The sequence below is a fragment of the Aedes albopictus genome, chromosome 2, assembly GCF_035046485.1.
Source record: "Aedes albopictus strain Foshan chromosome 2, AalbF5, whole genome shotgun sequence".
Lineage (NCBI taxonomy): Eukaryota > Metazoa > Arthropoda > Insecta > Diptera > Culicidae > Aedes > Aedes albopictus.
Genome location: NC_085137.1, coordinates 104,063,491 through 104,089,577, shown reverse-complemented (window position 1 = coordinate 104,089,577; position 26,087 = coordinate 104,063,491). Strand labels below are relative to the sequence as shown.

At 39.1% G+C, this 26,087-nt stretch overlaps 3 protein-coding genes across 4 annotated transcripts; 2 read left to right on the top strand and 1 right to left on the bottom strand.

Moving 5' to 3' along the window:
- The first annotated feature begins 938 nt into the window (after positions 1–938).
- LOC109407434 (uncharacterized) lies at positions 939–3,228 on the top strand. Of its 2 annotated transcripts, none has more exons than XM_029852810.2 (3): positions 939–1,959; positions 2,028–2,306; positions 2,410–3,228. In XM_029852810.2, the coding sequence occupies exons 1-3, from the start codon at positions 1,828–1,830 to the stop codon at positions 3,226–3,228; spliced, it is 1,230 nt and encodes a 409-aa protein (XP_029708670.1). In that variant the 5' UTR covers positions 939–1,827. The 2 variants fall into 2 exon arrangements, with proteins under 2 accessions (XP_029708670.1, XP_029708669.1); XM_029852809.2 differs by having other exon boundaries at positions 2,028–2,315.
- On the bottom strand, positions 3,221–16,293 carry LOC109420524 (sodium-coupled monocarboxylate transporter 1). Its single transcript, XM_029852828.2, has 8 exons — positions 15,374–16,293; positions 5,206–5,483; positions 5,058–5,136; positions 4,848–4,991; positions 4,647–4,787; positions 4,104–4,587; positions 3,899–4,041; positions 3,221–3,597 (listed from the first exon to the last, which is right to left on the bottom strand). The coding sequence occupies exons 1-8, from the start codon at positions 15,586–15,588 to the stop codon at positions 3,303–3,305; spliced, it is 1,779 nt and encodes a 592-aa protein (XP_029708688.2). The 5' UTR covers positions 15,589–16,293; the 3' UTR covers positions 3,221–3,302.
- A 6,684-nt stretch (positions 16,294–22,977) lies between these two features.
- On the top strand, positions 22,978–24,862 carry LOC115255067 (uncharacterized). The gene is made up of 4 exons (XM_029852829.2): positions 22,978–23,170; positions 23,321–23,556; positions 23,676–23,772; positions 23,833–24,862. The coding sequence occupies exons 2-4, from the start codon at positions 23,337–23,339 to the stop codon at positions 24,410–24,412; spliced, it is 897 nt and encodes a 298-aa protein (XP_029708689.2). The 5' UTR covers positions 22,978–23,170; positions 23,321–23,336; the 3' UTR covers positions 24,413–24,862.
- The last annotated feature ends 1,225 nt before the right edge of the window (positions 24,863–26,087 follow it).

Sequence of the window (26,087 nt, the reverse complement as noted above, 5' to 3'; positions counted from 1 at the left end):
CCAGTCTGAGCTAGGGCTTAGACCCGGCCTTCAGAAGGTCACATCGATGATGAACTCTGCACTATTCCTATTGCAGGTTTTTTTGTCACCCACGGTCGAAACATTTAGGTCTGGTCTAGCTTTAGCTTCGAATAGAGCCCAACCTCTCGTGTTAGTCGGGCGACTACTTATCCCACTTGATCGCCCTAGCGTTGAAGTCTCCACCGATGCGATGACTACGGAGTTCAATGCACTAGTGTGCTTGATAGCGAATCTAGCATAGATGAGAACTGGTCTATCGGCCTCCTTGGGACGGTAACAGCTGCAGTAGTACAGCCAGGTTTTTTTTACCCGGTTTTCATTTACGCGGCCGCGGTTGTACAGATTGCCACTGGCTTACTCGCTACCCAGCTCCCGTTGTCGGTTGTTTCGTTCTCCACGCGTACTTGGAAATCTAGGCCCGCCCGTCGAGTGGCCCTTATTCGCCGTGATCATGCATTCTCGTTTCGAGTTGCACTCCCTGACGATAAGGCCTTCAACTCCGTACTTCGTGCAGAGTTTGCTCATGGCGGGCACGAAGATACACTATGCCCAAGGAAGTCAAGGAGATTTCCATTACGAGAAGTTTCTGGACCGGATAGGCTCTTGCTGAATACCTGCGCGTTTCCAGCTTCGGCTATAGTATGTATAGCCCACGTGCCGCGTCATATGTACTTCTCCAAAAGCTTTCATCACATTTCGTGGGATGTTTTCGACCGCACTGTAAATGACTGCTTCGAATATACTGTAGTGGCCTTTAATGGGGCCACATCGATGTAGCTCTCGTTAGTTTTTATATATAAGTTGTTCTGCCACATTCATCACATGCGCTTCAAATCAAGAATTAAACCGGCAACTAGTTATTCTGTCCAGCTTTTGGTTTGATTCAAGTCTGGCTATTATGTACTGGTATATAGCGAATAAAACGAGTGCACAAGGACCGTCCAAATTGTTGGCACGGTGATTAAGGATGAAGTCTATAATCTTTGAACGATTCTTGGAAATGTGAATGGCCCCTCATAAATTATGCCCACATTATTTTGTGAATCATCAGTTCTCACCAAAGCATCAATCATCCAACTACCACCCACTATTACTAGCTACCGACACGCACGTGCTGATTACTGCAAGCGTGGTTTACCAGTAGAAGGTGTCCTGCAGCTTCACGAATCGTGATGCAAAAAGCCTATTACGTTCGAATGCCTTTGAAATTGACAGGTTGTATGTGTCACAACCCCAGATACAAAGCGCATTCTATTTGTTATCAAGGTTATGAATAATAATGGCACAAATAGCTAATCGGCCGTAGCTAAATGACAGTAGAGTTTGCATTATCGCTAGGAACAACTTTTTTTTCGGCCCGTCATTAATGTTCGATAACATTAGTTACTCAACCATTAAAAACGGTCCAAACAACCAGCTCTGCTACGCTCCTGTTAATTATTCCTTTATCCTGTTGTATCGGAATAGATGACGAGCGCAGATAATCGCGTGTCCAACACGCTACTCTGCCGGGCTCAATGCACCGAACCAGAATGATATATGTACCAACTGACACGCGGGCGCTTGTTCTAACTGTGACACCCCATAAGCGGAAAATGATTTTCCTTCGCCGTCTCATTGAGTGACACGACCTTCATGTGTGCACACATCCTTGAATTGATTGAGTAAACATAAAGCGCGGGCATCGGCTCTGCTATGCGAAGGTCTTCATGCCACCGTACAGGTTGTTGTAACAATCGATATTACGATTCGCGTGGCGGGTGTCTGCATAGTTGAATCAGTGGAAGCGCGCTGGCGAGATGTACCATGGGATGTACCCCATCAAGCACGGCGGTCGAAGAAGAAAGCTTCGCTCGAAACACTCCGGTGAGGAGGATCGCGAAGACCTTTGTTGGATTACCGGAAGATTCGTATCCTGTGGAGAGCGCTGTGTTGAAGGTAACGTGTTGTTTGTGAGTTCTGGGTTGATAGTGGAATTGAAAAACTGTTTTTTTTTGCGATAATAGCCAATAGAAACCGCAACCCAGGCGTATCAACGACTGGACGAGGAAATATGTGCGCTGGAGAGTACTAGTCCTGGACCTCGTCTCTTGACGGCGGAAGCGTGGATTGAACATCTGGAAACTGTATTCCAGAAATCCGATGCCACCAGCGAGTTGTACGATCATGATACTAATTTGATTTTGGATGTGCGATTAAATGACGTTCCGAATGGAGGAGTAGGTTTATCCAGTTCAGAAACTGCTGAAGCGGCTTCCAATCGTGGTAGAGACGACACGGCTAAGGTTCGTCGTGTATGTATTATTCCCTCTTAGAGGACTGTAGATCTGACATTGCATGTTTATCGAAGATCTGTAATGGATGGTTACATCTTTGTTCTTCTAACAGTTGGCCATAAAACTGGACATAGCAGTGGATCCAGTGCAGGCAGCACGTCAAGAGGAGTTCATTGCCCGCATATCTCGCTCTGCGATGGGACTCGAGGCCAGAAGCTATCACACCGACACTATCGATCACGCTCGTGCACGAATAATAAAGCTTCGACAGAGCTTTGTACGGCTCCAGGCCCTCTACTTGGAGTTGGATCGTTTGATTGTCACCGCCAACAATGGAGCTTACGTTTCGACGCAGGAGCAGCATCTTGATGAGGAACTGGAGTCAGCACGTGAAATACGAGATCGCTTAGGAGGAGTCACTGAGCAGTGGCGAACTGCTGGACTGTTGATGAGAGCTGCACTGAAAGGGCTTCTACAAGCAGTGGAATACTGGAGTCTAGTTGGCCAAACGTCTACCGCTCCGGAGAAAATATCTCTTGCACTAGATTGTCGATCAGTTTGCCACGGTTCCTTGATTGCGCTGGAAGTTGCTCAGGCAGCCTTGCCACAGGTGGAAATTCCTTTCGTAACACTTCGACAGCAATCAGCTGTCAAACATGGGTTGATATACATGTTGACAGATATGGTAAATCCAGCACGCTATCGACACACCAAATATGTTTTAGAGGGATTCCAAGCAAATGTCGACAAATCAGTGAAGTGGTTACATGATACGTTTACTGGAACGCTGAAAAAAGATTTCGATGAAGCAGACCAAACAGTGATATCTATAGCTAAAAAGTTAAGAGAAATTAGGAAACAGTACGTCAGTCAGCGGCTGGGACACAAACCCTATGTCAGACCTACGATGGCAAAGACCGACAAACGGTAACATTGGCTTTAATAATAACATGAAATATTTTTAGAACTATTTACACAATAAAGAATCACAAATCGCAGCACTGTCTATTTACACATTTTTTGCACTTCCTTAATGGCGTAAAGTTGATTTTTTGTCAGTCTACATTCGTAATCATCCACGCAACGTACTTTCCGATACAATGGGCGTACCCAAGGGGTTAGCAACTGTTCCGAAACGGGTTGTTTCTGGCCTCCCGTGAGGTAGCTGATAACTGCACCAGCAACAACGGCTATGATTGTGCCCAGCAGAGAATAGTACATGAAGCCCAGCCGGAATACCCATGGAACTTCGGAATTGTCATGTCCATCGGCGTCGACGTAGAAGGAGGTGGTTTCCGATCTGAAATTGTATAAGAATTCAAAAATGCAATTTCTGTTTGTTGGATAAGCTTTATAATTCAACTAACTAGAATAATAATGATCCGATGTGACTGTACACATAGGGGCTGTTTATAAACCACGTAGACCAAAATTTGGCCATCTCAGACCCCCCCTCCCCCTCGTAGACTTTTGTCCATACAAAAAAAAAAAATGAAATTTGTATGGAGCGTAGACTTTGGTCAGACCCCCCCTCCCCCCAAAAAGTCTACGTGGCTTATGAACGGCCCCCTACTTATTCGTTTCAATATAAGAATACTTACCCAGTAGAATTGAATCCAGGACAACCATCGTAATGCAGCGGTAGACTCTGATATTTGAGATTGCCATTGAAGATTTCCATTTGAGCTCCAGCAGCAATCACACACATCGAGACTAGTGAGATGATTGCTCCCCAGAATGCTCCCTAAGAGTATGAAATCTTCATTATTTCTATACCTTATAATACGAATCTACCGTATAGTTTACCTTTGCATTTATTTTCGGAGAAAACATTCCCAAGAAAAATATTCCCAGAAGCGTACCCGAAGTAACTCCAGATACAGAAATCGCCAAGCTAAACACACTACCTAATTTCTCCACCACAAATACCAAAACTAAGCAGAGGGCTCCTATGAAGACGACCATAGCCTTGATGACATTACTCGCGGTGGATTCCTTGAACTTGAAATGCGGCTTGACAAAATCATCGTAGATCGTACCGGAAAGGGTGTTCATACTGGTGGACATCGTAGACAGGGCTGCGGAGAAAATTCCCACCACAAACAACCCCGGTAGACCGGGGATCTTTTGGGCTACGTCCAGAACATAGTAGGCGAATATTTGATCATTTTTCTTAACCAAGCCGGAATGGACGGGATCACAGTCATGATATTTGCTGAATATCAGCAATCCGTTGTAAACGGAGCCCACCTTTACGAGAATATGCCCGATACCGAATATCCATACAGCTCTGAAATTAGGAGATGTTTAACACAATGATGGCTTCGAGAGTTTTTCCGTTTAGTATACTTTTTGGCACTTGAAAGATCAGGTACGGTCAGGAATCGCTGAACACACTCGGGGGTTACTCCAATGTTGGAAACCCACATCGAAGTGAGCCCCACTGATACCAACCAGAACGATGATCTTAGACTGGGATCTGGATCCATACTGTAATGTAAAACATTCAATGATTTTTATTATCTTCCCCAACTCCAACAGTGCACTTACTTGAACCAAATTAAACGTCCCCCTTCTTCAGCGATTGTGAAAATATTTATGAAGCCCCCCAGTTGCAGTGTTCCGAGTGTCATCACAACGCAGAGTGCCAAAATCATAGCTCCAAACTGAAGTGTATCTGTCCATATCACGGCACTGAAAATATCAAAAGGCTAGCGTTAATCACATTCCTCTTCCTTCAATAGCTGAATTCGTTCAAACCGTATTCCTCCGAAAGTGGTGTAGAAAATGCAAATACAGCATATGACTGGCGTGATGATGTGCAAATTGATTCCGGTCACTGAAAAAGAAATGTCACATATTTGAACGAAGCCGAATCGCATCAACTCAACCAACACCCCCTTCTAACCTTGACTGAACGCTATCGCCGGGGTGTATATAATCACCGGTGTGTTGAGCAAACAGTACAACATGAACAGAAAGCTGGCCAACGAGCGGACCCGTTTGCTAAACCGTTGCTCCAGGTAAGCGTAGCAGGACGATGTTTGCAGTTCGTAGAACACCGGCAGAAAAACGTACACCATGAATATGGTGACGATTAGACCGGAGATGGAGCAGGCCCAGTACTGGATACCGTAGCGGTACATCTCCGCCGGGACACCGAGCATTGTGACGGCCGAGACATGGCTGGAATGGGAAAAGGTTGTAATACATGTTTACATAAAATTTCATTTGAGATAGGTAGCAACAATTAAATATCTTTGTTGGATACGATTTTGCAGGACATTTCATTGTCCTGGACCAGGATGGTTATTACCGCATGGCCCACTATGGGATCTGAATTACTCAAAATACCCAGCTTTTACAAAAAAGCAAAACTATTTGAAAACAATATCAGATGCTTAGGAACCAAAAAATAAAAAAGGGGCATATTTCAAAAGCCCTGTATAAGACAGAATAGCTTCACACCGTTTGAAAAAAAAAATGAAAATAATGTCTTGCTAATGAAGGCTTATAAACCTGTTTATAATAGACACAAACACGAAGTACTTAAAAACAGTTGGATGCATCATATATATTATTTCCTCCAAATTTTTATTTCTCGTACACTACAAATATCCCATAATTTAAAATACAGTAAATTTTATTACTGGTCCAAATCATCAACGGACGCCTAAATACCTTGACTAGCTATTAAAGTGCTGTTCCTAAAATTAAATTTAATTGAATTGGACTGAGAGCAGTTTTACGAAAATTACAGCCTTTAAAAACGGCCTCTGACGCGTGGACGTTTTTGAGATCCTTACGTTCAACCTTATTTTTTTCAATGGTTTATGATCAAAATCACTAAATGTTTCTATGTCATTGTTAAATTAGTGTCTATAATCCAATAGATAAATGCATGGCTTATCGATTGGAAACAGGTGAACAATGTGTTCAAAAACTTTCGCATTTTTTTATGGGCCATACTGTAAAACTTAAAAGAACGACATATTTTTAAAGAAGGCAAAATATTAACATTTATATTATTAGCAAGTAGTGCTGCAATTTTGTGACAGGCCTTTATGATAGCGATATTTTGCTTTTTTTCATTTTCTCCGTTTTGGTTTTCCTATCATTGTCGTTTTCCGATCAGCAAGCAACACGGGTGCACGCTATGTCTGAACCAGCAGATTATTAAAATTGAATGTACATCGGGTTTCTTTCCACCAAACATCAGTATTCAAGCTATATTTTCATTTGCAGAAGGTTTTTAAATATTTCATCGGGGAAATTTTGATTTTTTCATCTTTTTAGCTGTTTTTTATACAAATTTACATGAAATTCTCATTTTCGGCCAATATCTCTCCCATACAAAATGTATGGAAAAATTTTCACCGATAGAATATTTTAAAACCTTTCGACCTTTTGTCCTACTTATTTTGTTTTATTTCGACCATTTGATCTTCGACTTTTTGACCCTTCGACCTTTTGGCCGTCGACCTTTTGACCATCGACCTTTTGACATTCGACCTTTTGTCCTACAACCCATATTACGTACTGCGATGATTATATGACTTCACTTGTACTTATTCTTGTTATGTCAATTAAACTTTTATAAGTGTATGAATAATGCCGCATACATGGAAAGATAAACTTATTAAAGACATGCAAACGGGCATAAGCGTGAATCGTTTATGTTGGCGTAATGCCATTTACGTTGCTATATTGCATCGCAATAGTGCACACCGTAAATCGCGTTAGTAAATCATACAGTGATATTATTGTCTCGCCAATGCACGTTAAGGACTGTTCATTTTATAAAGAGGACAACTATGCAAGGCTATAAAAAGAAAACGCGTAGTTCAAATTTGAGCAGCCTTGGCTAGTTGTTCAGTACATTATATTAGCAGATAATAACCATAAATAAATTGGTTTAAAATTATTGAACTTCAAAGAAATGTGGCAAAGTGTTTCGAGAGATCAATTTTTCAATTCCCAAAAACTAAAGATAAACACAAAATTTCTGTAAAACATCGGTGTATCGTTTCTAATTGTAAAAAAGTGTTTGCCATGCTGCAGCAGTTTGAGTGATACATATTCTGGCAAAATATAAACCTAATCGGAATAATGATTGTTGAGATATTAAAGTTACAAATTGGACTCGATTTTCAGAATAAAATTTATTTGTTAAACAAAAACGTATAAAAATATTAAATTTTAAATGTTTTCAATGGATCTAGTCGAAAGTACTAATAATGCAATTTCAAATGCAGAAATCCGCTTCTTGATAGCATTGTTGGCTTGGTTACTGTGCTTCATGTCAGTTACCGGAGATAAAACCGCTTCGTTCTATGCAGGTTCTTCTAAATAACGATGTACTCTATTGCAAATACAACGTAACAATGATGTCGAAAATAAAAATTAACATGTAGTTATTTTCAAATAAGGTATATAATCACATAGGGTCAGACCTTGCTGAAAATAAATAATAATAAGCTTTTCTAGAATCGAAAACTTGCATTTATGGAGCAAAAAGTATGCAATTTTTCATTATGGCCATCATTAAGTATAAAATTTATGATGAAGAATGTACTTTAAAGCATATTTTTCTTCGATCATTTAGAATGCGATTCTCTTCTATACTGGACAAATTTTGAACTGATTCTGTAGTGTTATTGCATCACTGGACTAAAATAAGTATTTATTATCAATTTCATTGATAACAAGGCAACTCACTATATCAAGCTGTATAATGCTTGGTGCATTATTACTGACCAACTATTACACTCTACCTTTAGAAGAATAGTATTAGATCCCAACACATTGAAAAGTTCATGAAAATTTTAAAGTTATGTATGTGGAAAGTTGTGTAGAATTTTGAGAAATGGGGTTTTATTGAGTTTTAACGAAAACCGCTTCAGTTCCATAACTAAGGACAATTTGAATAATGTTATATTTTTCCTACACTGTAGAATAGCTATGGAAATTTATGCAAAAAACCGATAATGATTTTATTGAAAAATAAAAAAGATATCACACAAATAAGGTGTCCTCTTTATAAAATGAACAGTCCTTATATTGTGCCTCTTATGCGATTATACTTTTCAGACGTCCATACACATGAATTGATGAGGAATTCATGAGGTATGCTTGGGTGGACAGTAAGTTGATCCAGTTTTGAGAAATGATCGAACTGGTGATGATAGAGCATAGCATCTACAGTAATTGATGGGGTGGTATGGAATGCTCTAGTTATACTAAAACTAACAGTACATTGGATTTTGCTCAACCTAGCTTTGGTAAATTAGAGACTGAAACGTCTGAGCATTCATTGTGCGAGTGTGTTGCACTTTATCACAAGCGCTGCAGATTTCTGGAAAGGGGCCTAATGGGGCCTCAGGAAATTTGGGCTTCTCATCGAAAACATGTACTAAGTTTCATACGAAATGTGGTACCTGATTAAAACAAACGCCATTTGCTGTGCCTATCCCTCCTGATAGTGTCGGTTCTTTTCAGTGCGGCAACAAAAAAAAAAAATGAAGAGGATGACGCCACAATAGATCAAACTAATGGTCGCAGTGGCATTATGTCCCCAACAAGGAAAAATAAAACTTGCTCTAGCCGTTATTCCTTTTGTCTTATGTCATCACCACACTAGAGCGGCATAGGCTTTGTAAATCCACATTTTCCACTAACATTTTCAGCGTTATAAGCTTCAATAATTTGCTTTCTGTTGTGTAACAATCGAAATAAAGCAGTCAACGCTGAATAAAAAAGAAGATAGTCAAATATAAACCATAATCTTATACACGAATTCATCGAAGATAATACTAAAATTATTCACTTGTCACTGGGGTTGCCTTTACTGCACTCTATTCCAAATCCAGGAGATTGTCCGGAAGATGTGAAAACTTGAACAAATCGAATAGGAGTACCCACTAACAAAACAGCTGCTACTAAACAGTACAATTCGTAATACTGACAAATCCACAAATTAGTAGCACGAAGGCCGTTATACGATATCATTACAGCTAGAAGCTGTTATAAAGAAACTGTTGGTATACCAAAACAGCTTGTCGGATGTAAACATTATTGCCAAAACAAACTTTAAGCGGGATATATAGCTACTACACAAATACTTTACAGCTATCCATCTCTGTGCTGTGAAATTATTTGGGTTGCTTTTATTGCAATTCAATCTAACTCCGGAAGATGTGCAAATCGAATAACAGTCCCAACCAATAAAACAGCTGCTTTTGCCAAATACACAAAACAGCAGCGCTTCGTAGCTGTTTAAAGAACATTCTTTCTGCTAGAAGCTGTGACGAAGAACTTGTTGACGCAACTACACAGCTTGGTCAATGAAAACATTATTGCGTTTGACGTTTCACAAGCTTTTGCAGCAAGGTACTGTTGGGTAAGGCAGGGTTGGCATAATTATAAAGCCTTGTATGGATTGAAACAAAAGGGGCTATTTTCTATGCTATTTATTGGGTTTTGGTTCCCTTATTATGCATGTGGCTCCCATTTTTATCCTACGAAAACAAAGCAATCCCAAGTAACATTTCAAGTTTTGTTCGGCTCTATAAGAGGTTTTCATGATAAATTTGCAATAAAACTGATTCATACATCAAAACCTCTTGATAACCTCTTTAAGAGCATCATCCGGCTAAGTGGCCCACTCTCGGAGAGGTTTTATAAACCTTAATAAGAGTAGCAATAAAACTGTTTTAAAACCTAGTTGAAAATTTTTCCATACTCGAAAAGAGGTAATGATTGTTGTTGTTTTTTTTTTCAAAAAAAAAAAATGATGACAGCTCAAGAAACAGAGAAGCTTCATCAATGGCACGTAAAGTTCAGGAAGAGCTATTATTTGCAAGTAGAAAGCGATCGTTTCAAAGTAATAATTTAGTGGTTATATTGTCGCAAAGCTTATGCGTTTTCAATTTCACCGTGAATATTGACGTTGCAGACTCATATAATTAATGCGCTTCGAATATGATTAATATCATCATCTTGGAATGAAATAAATCAATTTATTAATTTAGTAGAACTACCTCGGGTTAAAAGAAAATTGAGCTGAGAGAGTTTATTTATGTGAGTATGCTATGGAAATGACGGCAAACTACAGGGGATGGCCAAAATGTTTGGGATAGGCAACTTTTTTTTCCCTCACAAAAAAGTTCAACAAGCTATAACTTTTCATAGGGCGCATCAAAAAATCTCAAATTTTGACTGTTTGTCAACCTATTATGTGTGCATCATTGGTACAAATTTGGGCTCGATTGATTAATATTTTGCAAAGTTAGAACCGTTCGAGTAAAACACTATTTTTCAAACAACTCATTTTTGAGGTGTCATATCTCGGAAACCAGTGAACCGAATTGAATGAAATTTTGAACGTACACAAACAATATGTATATGCTTCACAAACTATTAAAACATAGATACTTTTTAAACGTTGAAAAAAGTTATCATGGATCGACACTTTTTGGATTTTTCTCGAAAAAATGTAATGTTTTTACATCAATGTCAATAAATTTTAGTGTTGATATCCAAAGATTTTCCACTTCTGTGCTCAAGTTATCTCTAATCAGCAGATAGGGGAAAAGCGGGTAACACCGTCAGGGTGGGTAAGCCCGTCACCCCAATGATTTTACCAGAAAACAGTTATTTAGTAGCTTTTCGGCCACACGCCTTATTTGTTTTTACCATTTTTACTCTTTCGAGACAAATGATACCAAAATTGACCTGTCAAACACGAAGAAAATAAACAAAACAAACGCACGCGTCATTGTACCAACGCCGGATGTAATATTTCGTCGGTAGAATTTAGCTTCTGGAATACAAAAGAAGTGCAAAAACTAACTTTCATTAATCATGTATTCTCATCTGTACTATTCTTTAGTGCCAAGACTCATTGAATGGTCAGTTTAAACAATTATTCAGAAATTACCCTGTAATTTAACAAAAGTGACCTTATCGGGTAAGCCCGTCACTCTTCAGCGGGGGTAACACCGTCATGCTCTTCGGATCACCGGATGCTTGTTGAACTGGCTAGGCATTTCTATTAGATGTCACAAACTGATGACCAACCAGGGAAATTTCTATAGGGGTCGCCCATAAAAGACGTAGCATTTTATGGGGGGGGGGGGGGGGAGGGTTGTGAGTTGGAGTCTCGAATTATGCTACGAGCTATGTATTACGTATTGAAAAATAGACTACAAGGGGTGGAAGGGAGTGTCAAAAATCGTCAAAAAAATGCTACGTCATTTATTGACGACCCCATATGGGTTTCTCCTGGGATTCCTGCGGGATTTTTTTCTAAGGCTTCTTTCAGTATTTCCTACGGTTTATCCAACTAAATCTACTAGGATTTCTCCAGGAGTTCCTGCTTGGACTCTTCCTGTTCCTTCTGGACCTTCTAAGGGCATCATTTGTGGATTATTTTTTCATCGATTGCAAATTCACTAGCGCCGCCTAGTGGCAGAATTCCGAAACACGTGTTCCGTTTTATGTAAGTCTATGTCATACAGATCAACTTTGCCGAAGACACCAAATCATTGGATTCTGAGATATGAGGTTTGGAAAATTTACATGCTCACTAGCGCCGCCCAGAAGAGGAATTTCGAACTTCGTAACTCATCATTTGTAAGTTATTAGGGTATCCAATAATTTTTCCGAAGACACTATTTCTAATAATCAGGGTCTTGAGCTGTCGCATATCGTAACGTTTGCTTGACAACCTAATACATATGGTTCCTGTAGTGAAATTCAGCATCAAATTGTTGGTGGCGCCTCTGGCGCCCAAGTCACCAACTAATCATATGAACCAAAGTTCTAAATATTAGATCTTTTCAAACCCTAAAACTTTGCCGAAGAAAGTATTGCGCTATCTCTTAACACACCCGGGATAATTGGCCACACCCCCAAAAAGCCCAAATCCCATAAGCTTAGTCTCCTATTAAGCGGATTCCAATTGCGCCCCCCGACCAGTGATTTTACAAGAGTATCGACTGTAAAATGATTGGTAAATCATCACTGCACTTCAGAAATATAATGAAAATATTTTAAAATTGAAATCATCAAATGTATCAATATAAAAACATATATGACGGACTTACCCCATATGGGTGACGGTCTTACCCGCACTGAATTTAAAACATCAATATTTATTATGGTTGTGTTATGTGCATTGTTCGCCAGAATTAACATAATTTAACAATTCTAATGCACAAGTCTTATAAAAAACTAATGAATCAAATATTCTGCGTACTGAAAATATCAATTTTCGTCTTACATTTATTTTGAAAAATCCAAATGCTTAAGGTGATGGGGTTACCCCTCCCTCCCCTAAATTTGACTTATTTTCCTCTATGTGGGTAAAAATTTCAATCCGGTATAACTTAATTCGTCGTGAGAAAATATTACATTTTATAACGTTGTATTAAGTATCAATATATTGTTGATAAACGTTATAAAATTCATTCAATTCGGTTCACTGGTTTCCGAGATATGACAGCCCAAAAATTAGTTTTACCCAAACGGTTCCAACTTCACGAAAAATTAATCAATCGAGCCCAAATGTGTACCAATGATGCACATATAATAGGTTGACAAACAGTCAAAATTTGAGTTTTTTTTATGCACCCTATGAAAAGTTACAGCATGTTGATTTTTTTTGTGGTAGAAAACAAGTTGCCTATCCCAAACATTCTGGCCATCCCCTGTGTGTATATTCTATTCACGTATCTGATTCTTTCATATGGCGACGACCATAATTAGCGAAAATAAACGAAAGCAAGTTTACTTTTATGATGACCGCAATAAATTTAGCAGTGTCGTAGTTTCTGCTTTTCCACCAGCAGATGTCGTTACTAATCGAACGGATCGCCATCTGTTGAGAGTTTGAACAGTTTTATTGTGGTAATAATAAATGCCAGAAGGTTCACATATCGGAGAGTTTTGTTTACTCTTAAAATCTGGCTTTATGGATATCTTCAAGTATACTATAAAACATTTCATCAATGGTTTTCATAAAAGTAGACATAAAACTGTGAGTTTTCATTATTGCTGTAATTAAACCCCAATAAAAATCAAACAAAAACCATCAGCAATGGAATTGTTACTTGGGTGAAGTACTGTTTGTTTTGTTTCTTATGTTTGTATTTTTGTTGGAAGTGAGCATACATGAAAACAAAAAGAACGAAATCAATCGGTGCGTGGGAGCGTGAGATTACTGATGGCACTCATACCCTATATAGCAGTGTGGCAGGGAGGACATCATCGGTACCAGTGGATACGGAGATCGGCAGTTCGATTCCAAGTAGCGGCAAGTACTTGAATTAGGTATTAAGTTTTAAAAGCGATAATTCCACATGTATTGCGTCCTGGTATCCATAATCTAATTATATTTAATCGATTAATTTGAGGATGCTGTATAATTATTTTTTAACAACTGTGAAAAGTATAGAAAGGCGCCTCCTCAAGATGCTATTCAGTTAGTGGTTACATAGGAGCCGAGAAAAGAGCTATGACTTGGTAGCATAGAAGCTGCTCGCACAGCATATGCATGTGGATCAAGTTCGCCGGAATCATTGGTATGCTCGCATGTAAGCTTTCGCCCATATGTACAACACAGTAACTCAGCATCAAGCCGTATTGAGGACGCTTTGTAGACGTTTACAATCACAATAAATGTTAAGGTACACCGGGGCAAGTTGAAACGAATGGGGAAAGTGGGTTAACTTGATGTTTTCTAATGATGATAAACAGTTCGATCGCCGTAACACATAGTTTTTAATTCAAACAATCTTTTAGCGAAGGATAAATTTCCAAATTGTATTGAAATCAATTAAAAAAATTCGTGTTTTGTCTTGCTCCACCCGTTTCAACTTGCCCCGGTGTACCTTAGTTGGGATTACTACTCCTGGTTTTAAGACCTTTCTTTTTACAAAAGTTCGTTGCAACACTAACCTCGAATTATCACATGAAATTATATTGATATTGACCATACATCGGAAGCAAACAACAGAACAGTTATCGTTTCCCAACTATTTTTTCGTTAAGGGATCCGATTTTAACTAACAAAAGAGCGCATAAGCGGAACCTTTTTATAGAATCCCTTCTTGCGAATAAGTAGAAAATGACTGCTGTAACATAGCTCAATACTTTATAATTTCTTGTGATAAAGTGTCACGACTTTCACTGACTTAGCCTTCTCGGCTGTCATTTGGGACGAAACGTCAGAAAAAAGGAGAGTTTTGTTGGAATGTGTAATTCTTGAGGGTAGGAACCGTTGTGAAATGTGGAAGCCAAAACGTTATCCTTATACCTGGAGACACAGTTCTAAAGCTAATTTAAACACCGCAAATAACAGTTCATTAATAGTAGTTTACGCAACAAGGTGCAGAATGAAGATTTTTACAGCACGAGTCGTACATTTATCCAACGAGGCTTGCCGAGTTGGATAATTACGACGAGTGCTGGAAAAATCGAGTTCTGCGCCGAGTTGCGTACAACGTTTTTTGCAATTTCATAAATTACCGCTGAGGATAGTTTTTAACAAAATTTTTCATCAAACTGTACACTGATGTTCAAAGCCATGTTTAAGGAAGTCTGATCATCATAGGCGCCAACTTAGGGGGGGCAAGCATGGTTTTGCCCCCCCAATATTTGACGATTTTTCGATTTTCCCATGCAAAAAATGAGAAAAACCAGGCTTTGCCCCCCCAATAATTAGACCAAGTTGGCGCGTCTGCTGATCATAACAGGTAATACTGTGCATTTGTCATATTTTTTTCAGAGCTGCGTCCAGAAACCACCAAGAAGTTGGTCAAAACTGAAAACAGTGGTGTAATGGTTCATTACGCAACGCAAATCAGTGCTGTAATGAACCATTACAGCACTGCTAATTTGGTGTGGAAAAGTAGGCCTTTTCCTGTCAGATTTGCGTAAGGTAAAACAGCCTATTACGATGAGAAATTGCAAAAAAATAATTTATACTGCCACTGTAGAATTAAAAGTGGACATTTCTGTGTCTAAACGCACGTTCTTTATAGCAATGAATTTAAATGAGCAAAAATTACACTCACGTTGCTGTCAGTGACATTGCCACCGGGAACACTTTCATCTGCTTACTTCCGAGCAAATACTCGGCCGTGTTGTTCTGCTTCTGCTTGGCGAAAAATCCGTAGTACAACCCGATCAGTGCCGACAATCCCATCATCGCGAAAAATATCACATAATCGATCGTGTTGAACCACAGTCTGGCTTGCGCCACTTCCTCCGGTGGACTTTCCATAGTCATTTTGCACTGATTTGGAACCTCTTTTTCTCAACACGGAACTCGACACCTCTCGGAAATGCCACGCATATGACCTACTAATAGCACCGCAAATGCACCGCCGTCGAAAACTATCAACCGGCTGCACGCTGCACACACACGTTGCGTTCGGCTTAGAACATCTTCTCAACTGACGAAACTACGCACGCGACTCCGCTCTACAATAACTTAAGTGATTTGATTTGGCGGTGATTATTTTTAGACTGGATAATCACGTCTGCTCGCGAAAGGAAGGTGGACCTCTCTCTATGTGGCGTTGTGAAGTGTCCGCGAAATTGGTCACTTCACTTCAGGAGAAGTTCTTTCTCCCGACTGATACCCCGGCAACAGATGGGAGTCCACTTTAACGAGATATCATTTATAACGACGACGGGATGATAAAGCGTGAGATTAGGTGCCACGGATGGTGGTTGTGATAATCGGCGGGATCGTCGGTAGCATCTTTCGCGGTGCCACTAAGCTTCCTGACGGGAGCTCTTTGTTCCTGAGACGAAAGATAAACACAATTTGAGTGAAGTCCGGTGCGATATCAGGTGCATCAACATTTGGGGGCGTGCGTACACATCCTAAAGATTTGCCCAGTCTCGGTTCCATTCAAAGGATCATTGTTCGGGTCACCTGGATCAGTTGCCATGGGAAGATTTTGCGTTTCGGTCGACTTCCTATGCTATGGAGTAATTTTGTGTTACAGTGGACATCTTGATGGTCTAAAAGTCGGAACTGAGTTATAAAATCATATTAAAAATGATCTCTTGAAGACATTTATGAGCATTTCTCGATCCCTTCATATCTTCTTGTTGAATTCAATATCGATATTTGTAGAATTCACTGTATCAAGTGAAATCCGCGTAATTTTTATGTTGATTCGAAGGCACACGTAGAATCCCATGCATAGGGTAGACGTTGTGTACTATCAGCAATGTGTACGCTAGATGAAGCTGCAATGATAATGGGATAAAAGCTTAATGATAAATGGTACGAGCGGTACACATGGGCTATAGTTAGGTTTACTGAGGGACGTGGTTTTGGGTACGTTGATATATTAGATGTGGAATACGATGACTACGAAGATATGAATGTAAAAAACTTTCTTTCATACAATAACTGCTTTAGGGATGTTGAATTTATATTTGAACCGATATTCGATGCAAAATTTGAAAAAAAAAAAAAAAAAATTGTCATGCGAACATTTGTCGTGAGCGTCGGAGTACTGTACAACGGTGTTTTGTCCGATCCCATCCGGGTCGTTGGAGTGAGGCAAGGATGTATATTGTTCCTCATCGTAATCGACGAGATCCTGGTAGGTGCGATAGACCATGAACCAAATCGTGGATTGCTGTGGCAGCCCATTACCATGGAGCACCTAAATGACTTCGAATTGGCTGATGACGTTGCTCTCCTAGCTCAACGGCGCTCTGATATGCAGAGCAAGCTCGATGATCTTGCCGATCGCTCCTCAGCGGCAGGTCTTACCATCAACGTCAACAAGACCAAATCGTTGGATGTAAACATGGTCACTCCTGCCAGCTTTACGGTAGCTAGGCAATCAGTGGAGAATGTTGAAGGCTTCCAATATCTGGGTAGCCAAACGGCGGCCGATGGCGACACCAAGATCGACATAGGTGCACGGATTAACCTTCACGTACCCGCCCCCGACAACTCATTTTGAAAATGTTGGCATTTCGTCAATTTTCATCCGATTTTTTTGAAGTCGCCCTTAATCGATCATAAATTGGTGCAAGTTTATTACACTCAAGTGGTCATGTAATATCTGGAACCATTCCGGAGATATTCCAGATTGTACTGTGGTCAGGGGGTGGGTGAGAGGTACGTTTTGTCAAATGGCTGAAAGTGATTATTTCGTGTGTTATTGTGTTTGAGGGGCTCCCGCGGAACCTGTTTCAGGTGTTCCGGAGCGGCCATAACAGTTGCTACACACTTCAGTCATTTTTTTCTGCCAGAATCTCTTGAAATCATGAAGTTTGATACGTCGCACGGCATGTTTTGGATGCAAACCAGAAATGTCCCCAATGTCACCCCAGTGGGACCAATGCTAGATGTTCCGGGGTGGCCATATTAGTTGATACAGACTTCAGTCTATCGTTACTGACTCAGTCATATGAAATCATGAAGTTTGATATGTCGCACGACATGTTTTTGATGAAAACCAGAAGTGTCCCCAATGAGGCCCCGCGGAACCTGTCACGGTGATCCGGGGGTCAACTTATTCAAATTTGATTATCGCAGTTGTGTTTTATTGTTCGCAATGAAAATTCAGCTGAAAATCGATGGTTCAATCACAATAACACACGAAATAATAATTTTTAGCCATTTAGGCACCCTCCCTGAGCCCAGTACAATCCGGAATATCTCCGAAATGGTTCCGGATATTGCATGGCCACTTGGGTGTAATAAACTTGCACCAATTTATGATCGATTGAGGGAGACTTCAAAAAAGTCAGATGAAAATTGACGAAATGCCAGCATTTTGAAAATGAGATGTTGGGGTTCGGGTACGTGAAGGTTAAGAAGGCGACGGCTACTTTTGCGAGTTTAAGACATGTATGGAAAAACAACCAGATCAGTCGATGCACCAAAATCCGAATTTTTAACTCAAACGTGAAATCTGTGCTGCTATACGCTAGTGAAACCTGATGTGTATCAGAGGAGAACACGCAACGGCAGCAGGTCTTCATCAATAGATGCCTGCGGTATATAATTCGTGTATGGTGGCCTCAGAATTGGATCTCCAACATGGATGTCCATCGTCGATGTCATCAAAAGCCGATAGCGACAAAAATTCGGGAACGAAAGTGGAGGTGGGTCAGCCACACTCTACGCAGGGGTGGAGACGAAATCTGCAAATAAGGGTTAGACTGGAACCCAGCAGGACATCGCAGCAGAGGCAGACTCAGAGGCTCATGGCGGCACAGCCTCAACAACGAAATCAAGCAAGTCGACAGAAATTTGACCTGGCCACAGGTCAAGGCGATGGCTGGCAATCGCGCAGGATGGAAATCTTTCAATTCGGCCCTCTGCACTACCGTGGGTGCCCAGCCCAGGACTGAAAGTAAGTAGTAGTAGTATTATTATTATTTTTAAATACACGGACACTTTGAATGCTTCCAGTGCGCTATTTGATCTTTGAAGGAAGCACGACACTAGACAACGAACTAGCATGCAATGCCCAGTGGCACAGCCGAAAACTTTCTCTGACAGCTGCGGCGGGAATCGAACCCGCGGTACTCAGCACGATGATGCAACTAAATACATGGTGACACTAGCCGCACGACCACGAAGTTTGAAAATTCCGTAACCAGGAGTAATGCGCACTCCTGGGGCAAAACCCCCTCACGCCATTTCATTATATAAATGAAGTTTCATGTGCAAGTAAACTAGACGTAAAATTGAGCCGGTCGAGCACAAGGATGACTATAATAGTCGAAGAAAAAGCGTGGAAAACGATGATTTTCCACATTTTGTAAAATTGTCTAATTGGAAGGGCACGGAATTTAAGTAATGGCACGCTGATAATATGGAATCACCCCAACTGCCGTCCGCCTTCTATACCATCCTGAAAAGTTGTTGTCTCTAAGTTGAAGTAGTAAACTATCTTTCAAGATGCAATTTCATCTTAATATTAGTTATTTTACTACGTTTGCTCAGGGGTGCAAATTTCCCGACGGAAAATTCCCGTCGATATTTTTGGTGACTTCATTACATTTCCCTTAGCAGATGAGCGCTCAAACTCAAGTTAGTCTAATGCTTAAGACTTGAAGCAAACAAGCAAAAGTAAGTTGTATGCCAAAAAAGTTTGAGAACCCCTGCTCTAGGGGTTCCTTCAGTATTTCTCTCAGAAATCTCTCCAGCGGTTTCTTCAAGAAAAAAAAATATCTTACAGGGATTCCTTCAGTGATACGTACAGATATTTTTTTCATGAACTCTTGCACAGATTTCTCCAGGAGTATTTCCAAAAATTCTATTGAAAATTCTCGCAGTAATTCCTTCAGAAGTTTATTCATGGTTTATTTTTCAATTATTCCAGCAGATATCCATATTTATCCAGAGACTCAAACAGAGTTCCTTACAGAGATTCCTTCAGAAGTTCGTCCAGGTATTCCTCCATGTGTTTCCCCAGAAGTTCCTCCAGAATTTCTTCCTTATAGAGTTTTTACTCGGATTCGTTTCTAGGACATTTTTCTAGGAATCATTACAGAAGTTCAAGTGGTTCTTCAAATATTCTGCCAGGGATTCCTTTAAAAGTACGTTCACAATTGCTCCGGGGATGGTTTCAGAATATTGTCCATGAATTTTGGTAAGGAATTTCCTCAGAAATTTTTCTAAATGTTTATTTATAAATTCTTATACGAATTCCACCATGGTTTTTACAGGTATTCTTGGAATTACTTCAGCAACTCCTTCTAGAAGTCCTAGAAGAATTTTTCTATGATTTTTTCAGATGAATATGGATAGTTGAAGAATATCTCCAGGGATTTCAAAAGAAGATTTATCTAGAAAACCCTGCAAGCATTTCTTAAGGTGAATATAGAACGAAGCCACCACCAGTGGGTGACCAATCTATCAACTTTTCAGATCGGTGCGATGTTTGGTTCCTAAGATTTGTGCTTTCGAAAATTCAAGGTGTGGTTTCGTTCTATATTCACCTTAAGAAATTTCTTCACGGATTTCTTGAAAAAGTTCTTCAGAAATTCCATCAGAAATATCTCCTAAGACTCCTTCAATAGTTTAATGTTTTTTTTTTCATGAATATAAAAACCAGTTTTTTTTTTGCAGAATTTTTTCCATTGATTTATGGATTTGAATGTTTTTAAAAGATATTAAGGAAATTTTTATAAAGGTTCTTCCAGGAGTTCTTTGGAAAATCTTCTTTAGAAGCTTACTTTATGGATTTTTTTTTGCAATTCCTTCAGAAATATCTTCAGAGGTTCCATCTAAGATTTTTTAAGGATTTCTCTCAGTAATTCCTTTAGGGATCTTCACAAAAAAAAATTATAAAATTTCAAAAAAAAAATACAGGAGAAATTCTTTAAAGGTATCCTCAAAAAAATTCTAAAGGATTTTTTTGAATTTTGTGAAGAAATCCTTACTTTGAAAAACCATAACTCAAGAAAGTTTTCCACAGTTGAGAAAATTCATGAAGAAAATCCGGAAAAATAATGCCCGAACTCGTGGAAAACTAAAAAAAAGCAAACATATTTTTGAAAAGGTAATTTCATAAGCTGTGATCGCTGAAATATTTGGAATGCACTTTTTTTCGTTCCTGAGTTATGGCCAATTATGTGAAAAATGACCATATAATATATGAGTACATGGTCGTTTTTCACAAAGAAAAAAAAAGTGAATTCCAAAACTTTCAGCGATCAAAGCTTATCTTATCAAAAATATTGTTTTGAAAACTTTCCGCGAGTTCGGGCATAGCTTTTCCGGCTTTTTCTTATGAATTTTCTCAACGGTGGAAAATATTGTGGAAAACTTTTTCCACTTCATATTTTTTTTGATTCCTGGGAAAATTTGCTTTCATTTTCATTAAAAAACCATGTTGCAACGATACTTCGTTCTTGAGTTATGATTTTTCAAAGAAAAGGCTTATATGACACATTTGGACAGTTTTCAACAAAATTGGCCAAAACTCAAAAACGAAAAAAAATACATTCCAAAAATTTCAGCGATTACAGCTTATGAAATAACCTTCTCAAAAATATTTTTATGAAAATTTTCCACGAGTTCGGGCATTGTTTTTCCGGCTTTTCTATACAAATTTTCTCAACTGTGGAAAATTTTGTGGAAAGCTTTTTCCAGTTCATATTTTTTTGGATTTCTGAGAAAATTTGCTTTCATTTTCATTAAAAAACTTTGTTTCTCTGATGCTTCGTTCTTGAGTTATTATTTTTCAAAGTAAGTAGTGTCAGGGGAAAACAAAAAAAAATCCACCTGAGTTTTCCGGGAAAATAGGCGACCTTGATTTTTTCTCAATTTTTTTTTGTTCATATATCCATGAGCCCTGCCTGTGAAAAAAGTTTCATAGGGGTAGTTTTTATTGAAACCCCAGATTTATTTACGTTCACACCTTTCGCACAAGGTACCTAAAAATTGTACCTTGGGTATAGAAAACAAAGTATTTTGTGTTAACATTTTTAAGGACTAGCAGTAGCAATTCACGAAAATAAACTCACGCCGAATACGCAGCCACCGCCGCCACCGAATAGGGCGTACAGCGTGACGCTATATACGCCGCCGCCGGTGAAATGTGCTTCAGCGCACACGTGAAGTGCGTTAGATTTTTGTGAGTCAATATAAGCTGTTACAAATTTCAGTTTGATTTTTTTTGTCATCAATCACACCTCCCCCCCCCACCCCATTCAAACATTTTAAGCTGGGGTATCCAGTTAGCCTAGTGGTGAAGGCTATGTATCGCCAATCCGAAGACGGCGGGTTGGATTCCCGTTCCGGTTGGGAAAATTTTCTCGATTCCCTGGGCAAAGTGTATCATTGGGCTTGCCTCACAATATACAATTCCATGCAATGGCAGGCAAAGAAAACCCTTCAATTAATAACTGTGGGAGTGCTCAAAGAACACTAAGTTGAAGCAAGGCAGGCCAAGTCCCAGTTGGGACATAGAGCCACAAAGAAGAAGAAGAAGAAGAAGCTGGATTTTCCATTTTAAGAGACCATATAAAAATATTTATCAAGATAGCGAATCTTGGCAAACATTATTTTACAAATCCAATGAGTTTTTCATATTTTTCAGATTAAATTGGAGGAGGGGGGTATGTATATTAAAAATATATACATACCCCCCTCCTTTGAGCGCAGTCAAAGAGTGGCAGGACAAAAAAAAATGAAATAACTGTTTGTAACGGCCTTATTTCTCAGCAGAATTAATTCCACTCCTGTTTGAGTGTTTCGCTAACACGCACCCCTTTTAATCAGATATGCTTTTGAAGCAGAAACTGGCATTGCATCGATGCGTGCCGGCGCCATAAAGTCGATTGATGTTAGAGAAATTGAGATGTTGATGTTGTATTAGCTTAGCACGTCATACTAGTGTGTTTATTTATTTCTTTGATTATAAAGATACGGTCATTAAGGTAACATTGTTGCAATTAGGGTGATTGACTTTGCTAAACATATGCATTTTAGGAGTTCTTTACAACATTAACGTATGAGCTATAAACATTCATCCTTCAATTACTCAAACAATCACCACGGAGACGTTCCATCCCCATTCTGAATCAACAGTGTTGTACTTCCACAGAAATATTACTGAGAATCAATAACAGCAAACAACTCCAGGAAGAAGTCCCTCAGGCTTTCCTCCTCGTCCTTTCGCTCGAACGGTTCGCTTCGGAGTCAACGCATTACATCGTTCGTACGGCAAAGGATGCAATGTGAGTAAATGGGAGGCGCGCGCTCACAACGGCGCATGCGTCCCCTTTATGTTTGGTGGTGAAAATTTGCAGTTTTCCACCAGCTTTCGGAAATTCCTTGACTGTATCGATATTTCGTCGTGAATAAATCCGTCAAAGTAAGTTTGTTTAGAGATTTGAGTGCTTTTCTGAACTGATTCTGATGAATAGTTTGAAATCCAACTGAAGTGACTTAAACAATTTGTGACACAACAGCCGTTAACGAATAAATACGTGTTTTGGATTTCTCCCCTCAATTGCTACAACAGGATACTTGCCAAAGGTATGAGTTGTCTGGGTGATTGCTCCGAATTGGGGCCACCGCCCGATATGATACTGTCGATGCCTCCGCCACCTTTATCATCGTTCCTACTGCCACGGAACGCAATCGCTCCGCGTCCGGCCAACAGTTCGCTGTCCTGTATTGCGGCCTTCATGTGCGAAACATCCCTCAAACCGAACGGGATGGAATCCGGAATGGAGTTCATAGAACTATCGGGCAATGGTAAATAATTTATATCGATTTCTCTGTTTCCGAGAGGGTTCAGTGTTAATTGTACTGTTTTCTCTCATCCCACTCTTTGTGATGTTTGTCCTGCTTCGCTTGGAAAACCACAATCATAGGAATGGATGATACATGGGTCTTCGTGCTAGTGTCGTCCTGTGTTGGAGTTTTACTATTGGGGGCCTTGCTGGCGATGGTGTTGTTCAAATGCAGAGAGTAAGGACATTTTTTGTTTGATTGCATGGAACTTTTTTAAACATAATTTTTATTACACAGCGCATACAACTATTCATATCATGATAGTAATTTGAAGCATCCACCACTGTCCTCATTAAACGAGCCTCAGTTGGGTACTACTAAGTCCGGATTTATGCCGGGAACCATCCTCTATCCAACAAACCATCAACTACCGCAAGACAATCGTACTCTGTGGGCCACCCTGACCCCACACGGAACCACACAGCATTTCATATCCGATTCATACTATAATCCAGAAGACCACTACGAAGTCATCGACTACGGTCGCAAACACGAACAGTACATTCCATCGAACCAGAATACAATCGTAAAGAACAAAAACTCATTCGAGAATTCCGGTTTTGTTGATTATGATTACGAAGACCCAACTCCTTTAATGGAATCGTATCAGAATTTTGACGACATGGATTCGGGCTATCAAGAACCGCAGGAAGTGATCGGCTCGCTCAATCGAAATCGCTCCATCGTCTCATCACCTACGAGAATTGAAAATCCTAACCTGGCTCCGTTGAATCTCTATCCGACGCATCGCAGCAACGGAACGCTCAATAAGAAAAATACAACGCTCAGCCGACGCATCAGTGATATCAAGAACTAAATGCAGTGAATTGCTTTACACTATTTCCTGACATACAAAGTGATATCGAACGGAAATTCCTACGAAAAAGATACCTTCATTTAGAGAAGATGGTAGGTTTGGTAGATGTATTTAGTTTACTCATATGATGAAACTTTTTTTTCGAAACGCGCCATTTATTGAATAATCAATCACGTTTAAAAGTATGTTTATTTGCCACAGATTTTCGCATCGGAAACTATAGATTAACTAATAGTAATTACAATAATTGACTGAAAGCTGGTCACAGTTCATATAAGCCATACAGATGAATGTATTTAAACGTGGGAATACCGTCGTACTTTGATAATATAATTACACAATAAATGTCTACACCTTGAAGCCATACTATATCATCGCAAATCTGCATTCAGCTTGATCTCAATTTGAAATTGTAAACGGAAACTCATAACACAGCATAGTGCAATAAACGAATACCGACAGCCACTGTATCAATGGATGAATTTGATTCCTAGCCGAAGACGTGCACACGTCGTAGCAGTAATAAGCATTGAATGAACATATATGTAATTGATCACGGATTTGCATCTTGAATGAAACAAAAAATCGAAACAATAAAAAAAAATAAGAGTGACATATAAACCTTGAAGTATTCTAAATGCATAACGTTATATCACTTTCACAGCTACACTTCCAAGTTCTGACGTTAATGTTGCAGCTGCAGCTCTTTAGTTTTATCAAAACAATATACATGGTATTCATCGAAAGCTCTCTCGAAAAATCCCTATATCCCTCGAGGAGAATGATTCTAAAATTAGCTCAAGATTTTCATTTGGCGATACACCGTTCACATATGTGATTATTTTTCAAGAAAATCTAGGTCAAATTTTTTTTTGACGTAATAGTTTGGTTGGGTTCAATTTCAATTTTCCTAAACCTTACCATTCGTTTTTATTATTTTATTCTGTAGAACGCTGACTTCCAGCCTCAAAATTTGCTAAGTAGCCCCGGGTAGTTTTAATCATTTTCTCTTTTAAGATGTTTCATTGATTTTTAAACTAAGCTTTTTAGATTCTATTTTTATGGTTTTTGACATCAAAAATAGACTCTACGTACAAGTTTCAACGAATAAAAATAAATACTTTTTTTTAGCTACATCCAACCATACTTGAGTTATTACAAATTAAAAAAAAAAATAGTAAGAAAAATGTATGTTTTCTTATGAAAAGTTATTCAAGATTTTTTTAACCGTTCTACAATTTTTATCAAAAAAGAATCAATTTTTTTTTGTATATATAAACAAGGTCCAATTTTTATCCTTTTTTATTTTTGAATTCGTTGTCACTTTAGTATGGTTTGATGTACTAAAAATATGAATAGCTTTTTATTAAAACTTATACATAGAATCTATTTTTGACAAAAAAAAAAACACAAATTATTTAATTTCGATTGTTTTAAAAATCGATTCGAAAAAAAAGTAAAAAGTCAAGTAAAAAACATTTAAAAAAATCGGATGGTAAGTTTTTTTTGAAAAGTTGAAAGTGTATGACATCTTACATAGATCTGTAATGCATATTACTCCCAGCGTTTTTTCTCTTAAAGTCCTACAAATATCCTCAAAGATCTTTGGAGACATCACTTCAATCTGTTCTTTAGTTACACTTCTTTGAAGAAAATAATAGGATTTTTTCATTCG